General features: G+C 36.1%; 1 protein-coding gene across 1 annotated transcript in view; it reads right to left on the bottom strand.

The window, feature by feature from the left end:
* Window positions 1-4067: 4067 nt before the first annotated feature.
* LOC101313557 (protein FAR1-RELATED SEQUENCE 5-like) overlaps window positions 4068-5101 on the bottom strand; it is a 1175-nt gene continuing 141 nt past the window's right edge. The window contains exons 2-3 of the mRNA XM_004289227.1: window positions 4706-5079; window positions 4068-4596 (exon numbers count right to left, since the gene is read on the bottom strand). Of these exons, the coding sequence (XP_004289275.1) occupies window positions 4068-4596; window positions 4706-5079 (903 nt within the window). The remainder of the gene's footprint in view (window positions 4597-4705; window positions 5080-5101) is intronic.

Here is a 5101-nt window from a genome sequence, read left to right as displayed (position 1 = left end):
AGTCATTGTGAAAGAAATACTTACGGTGCTCGAATCGGCCAAAACCATGCTGCCTATTTGTGTGGTCATTTATCGTGTAACTCACCGAATTCGATCAATCAGGGATCGATCCGATCAGATGATTCAGAGAGTTACTAATGAATCCATGGATGGATATGAGGCAAGGCCTGTTCCTGCAGCTAAATCAATCATTGAAGGTTTGGAGAGAGTGAGCCTTGACGATTCGGAGATGCAAAAGAGTCGTGTGTTATTTGTATGGAGTGTTTTGAGGATGGCGTTCAAGCTATTCGCTTGCCTTGTTCACACATTTTCCATGAAAATTGCAGCGTCCAGTGGCTAATGACCAGTCACTTGTGTCCTTTGTGCCGATACCCGATGCCTTGTGAAGAAGATTTGCTTGCTCCTTGATAGTTTTGCATAAGAAGTATTTTGAGGGTACGGTTATAAATCGTTGTAATCTCTTGGTCAAAGAATAATGTAAGGAAAAATCAATATCCAGTGATATTCGCTAGTTTGTTCTCATGCACTTCTTTTCTTGTAAACCTAGTATTCTTCTGTAGTGATCTGTTGTTTCTCGTGTTCTGAGGGATGTACATAAACTCTAAATCTTATTAAGAAGAAATTGTTTTAGGATATTCTGTATCTTTCTAGATAGATTTTATGTGTATCTTAGCCTTATGCCAATAGGATATGTAGTTAGACTAGATCTATGTATTCATATCCTTACCATATTGGTATTGTGGGAGAAAATCTGCTGTCCCCATTTCCCTATCCCCTTACTTGTCTCCCTTTTAAATTTCGACATGTGGCATTTGTATCCTAATCAGCTTTAACACCCTCTAACCTTGTTAACCTCTGTTAACCTATTCAAACTCTAACCTAACTCTAACCCTAACCCAACTCTAACTCATCTCTAATTTATAATTTTATTATTATATTTACAAAACTACCAAATCGAAGAACGACTCTTCTTCTTCTTCTCTTCCGTCTTCTCGTCTGTCTTCTTCTTCTATTTTGTCTTCTATTTTGTCTTCTCTTCTGTCTTCTTCTTCTCTTCTGTCTTCTTCTTCTCTTTTGTCTTCTTCTTCTTTGATTGTCTATTGTTCTCCTTCGTTGTGTTTTTTGTTCTTTGTAGAAGCTAAAGGTGATGATCAAGAGAGCAATGATGATTAGGAAGACTGACCTGGTATTGGATTTCTATTTGGTTCCATAGGGGTTTTTGCAGATTCTTGCACAAACAATGGATTCAAATTTGTTTCTGCAATGCCAGAGCCCTCCAAACAGATAAAGAGTCATAAGAAAGGCGATCAGGCAAAATAGAAATAAGAAAACTAAATGAAGAGCCTAGATATAATGGCTTTGGATTTGTGATTCAGCGCATAAAATGGTTTTGGATTCCGTGGTTCTGTCCTAATTTGTGTCTCAAATCCCTGCATATTTTGATATATCTATGAAATGTAAATCTAAGTAATTTATTTATGCGTATATTGATTCAGCTAGCACAGTCTGCAATTGCTTTAGTATACTGCTGAGACATAGGAATTCACTTAACGAGAACTAAAATTGATCCATTTATGAGATTGAGCAAAAGGAACAATAGCACAAAGCTATACAACCATTTGAATTTAGCATCAGTAAAGATGTATCAAAACAAAAACAAAAATCAAAAACATGACAATTGAAAGATTCATATCATGTCTCTGTATAACATCTTTTTACTGTCCAAAAAAATATATATATAGAGAACTTCAGCATTCATCATCTCATGGATCATTCCACTTTGATTTCACAATTCATCTTGGGGTTTGTGAATTTCTGTAAACCAAGTCTAGTCCGTCTTTAGTAGAAATTGTGCCTGCATTCACACAATATACTTTCGTGAAATTTTATGGAATCTATAAATTTAACACAAGCTATTTCTATATATAGGGAATACATGTACTAGTCAAACTTATAGATGGAACCATGTTCCAATTTGTTGTAAGATTTTGCTGATAATTCGGTCTAGAACCTTGCTGGTAATATATTCCAACACTGGAGGCTCCTAAGTTCTGCAAAGTACCACACAAAAAACCATACAATAAAAGTAATAAGCATTAATCAAGCATACCAGAAATGTATCACATAACATAAAGACATTTAGGCAGGGACACTTGAAGAAACCCGGACATGTTGAAATGGTGATATAAATTGCACTTGTGGAGGCAAAACAGGTGATGTGAATTGCATTTGTAGAGGCAAAACAGGTGATGTGAATTGCATTTGTGGACGTAAACCATTTGGCTTTTGAATTACATTATTCATATGAAGAACTTGGTGTATTAAAGGATGAACAAGTAATAATATTATTCATTATGATGCATAGCTCTAGCAAGCATACAACAATCAAACTAAAGAAATGTCACCTCTGAAAATTGAGCACCAGGATTTTGCTTCACATACTACTCCAGTCCAGCATGCATAGTAGATTGAGGTTGCTGGTGCAGATATTTTTAGATCAACACATAAATAACTAAGAAAGTATAAATCGATGGAACTTTTAACAAAAATTTATAATACCTGAAAGTGTAATTGCTGAGAAAAAACTCTATCTTTATTGCATATGATCATACCAGACTTTGTAACATTGACCTCCTGGTATTTGAGTAAGGTGAATGAATAAGTATATAAAACAATAAAAGAACACATATTCAATAGGTTAGTCAAAAAATAAAAAGACTGATACCTGCTCATTTAGCAGATTTTGTGAAGGATGTGTTAGCCGTTCCATTTCTTGTGTCGAATGGAGTTGAACTTGTGTAGGAGGAACACATGTGGAGGTCACATCTGAACGATCTAATTCTGGTTCCCTGTGGTGTCTAGATGAAGTATCTACTTCCTTCCTATGTCTTTTGTTTCTTAAGAGCTTTTCTAGAGCATTCTTTGGCCTAATAGAATCCTCCTTACGGACAATTCTTTCTTTAATCTTGATTCCTTTCACCCTATGCTCATCAAAATACATCAGAAACAACCTTAGGTGCATTATTATTGATCGGTGAGGTAACTTGAGGTACTTCTTGATTGGTCTTCTTCTTTAAAGATGCCTTAACATCGGCTAATGTCTTGTGAAGGGCCATTGAAGCAATTTCATAGGCTTCATTAGATTCTGCAGCAATTGTTGCAAGTTCAGTATGTAGTCGAGCCAAGTCTCTGTAACGCCTTGCTATTTTTGCCTTTGGATCATCATCATTCGGATTTGGACAAGACACCTTTGGCATTTGATCTCTAATATCCTTTCTCCATCTCTTTGAGACGTATTGGCTAGGAATGGTCTTGACATTATTTGCTGACAAAACCTTTAAAGCATGTGAACACAAAATCCCAGCAAACTCAAGCTTCTTACAGCTGCATGTGATAGTATTATCGACTGAGTCATATGTTATAATATGGTGGAAACGCTTTCTATGAGCGGTAACTTCATATGTACGCATCGTTCCAATATCACTAAATAACTTTAAGATGCAATCATGAGCTTTACATAACTCAACTTGGAACCATTTAAACACTGCTGGTATGTACACCTTTGCTGCATTCCTTAATATTTTCACTGGGAATGGTAGTGCAAGGGTGGTATGAATAGCTTTAAAATCAGCTACTAACTCATTATAACGACGATCATCAACCAATATGTGGAAATGACGAAAAAAACGTAGCAAATCATACTTGTAACTGACATACCTCTTAATAGAACTATTCATGTTTTCGCTGCGCTGTGTAGTGGTTATATCTACACAGAATGTTTCTCGCCCATGAACTAAAGCCCATTTCTCTTTCACATCAAACAACCGGCTTAACCATGTATTTTCTTGGAGATTGTATTTTTCAAGCATCTTATTCCAAGCAATTAAGAAGTCTTCAACATCTTCATAATCATATATGATACTGCTAAAGTCTTCAGCAAAATCCTTAAACTTCTCAAAGACACTTTTAAGATCTTAGCAGTGTTTTGATATATGTGCCATATGCATAGTCGATGATGTGTTTCTGGCCATTGGGAAGCTAAAGCTTTAGCCATTGCAGGATTTTGATCAGTCAATATGCTTTTTGGTGTCCTTCCCAGACATTGTATTTGCAAAAGTATCAAACAACCACATGAAAGTTTCAGCAGTCTCATCATATAACAACGCAGCACCAAATATGAGTGTTTGCTTATGATTATTGACACCAACAAACATCGCAAATGGTCTTCCTTCTTTATTTTTCCTGTAGGTGGTATCAAAACATACTACATCACCAAAGTAATCATAGTCTACCTTCATCTTTGCATCAGCCCAGAAAATATTGGTTATCAAATCATCCACATCAACTTGTATAGCATAAGAAAAACTGGGATTCTCCGATTGCATTCTTTGTAGATATTCCAATACACCTCCTGTATCCCCTGACTTCATTTCTCGTGTTCGATTTGAACGTAAATAGTTCTTATAATCTTCTGGAATAAATCCTAGATTCTCACGCCCACCAGCTTGTTGACTCAATAGCTCAAGAGTTTCCTTTGGATCGAGTCCTGCATCTTCAGCCATATCAGCTTGAACATTTTGAGCAAGAGAGATGTTTCTGTGCAACAAATTCCACAACATTATACTTTCCAGACGACATATCATACCTAATTTTCATCCTTGCTCTACAACCAAATCTTGTCTCAGCACGATGAAATTTGACATACACGCTTCGCTTGTCTTTTCTACGTTTACCTTCAGCCGAGCAAACAAAAAGTCTGTCCTTCAATAAGCCACTGGAGGATGTATGTGCTTTACTTAATCTAGTACCGAAACCAAATCTATATGCATATCGATTGTAGAAAGCAAGTGCATCTTTTTCTGTTTCAAACTCTATACCAACTACAGGGATCAATTCTTGACGCATTCTGGAATGAATTAATTCAGCATTTTCACTTGGTCTTCTGACTACTTCTGACTCTTCTTCACTACCTCCAACTTCATTATTTTCAACATCTACGAAACCATTCAAGTCTATACCACTTCCAAAGTCCATTTTGCTAGATATTTCATAATCAGAAGTATTTGTAGCTTCGGCATCCTTCAAACAAATATAAGATCAG

The sequence above is a fragment of the Fragaria vesca genome, linkage group LG1 (genome assembly GCF_000184155.1).
Source record: "Fragaria vesca subsp. vesca linkage group LG1, FraVesHawaii_1.0, whole genome shotgun sequence".
NCBI classification, from domain to species: domain Eukaryota; kingdom Viridiplantae; phylum Streptophyta; class Magnoliopsida; order Rosales; family Rosaceae; genus Fragaria; species Fragaria vesca.
This window is presented reverse-complemented; position numbering and strand designations above follow the sequence as displayed.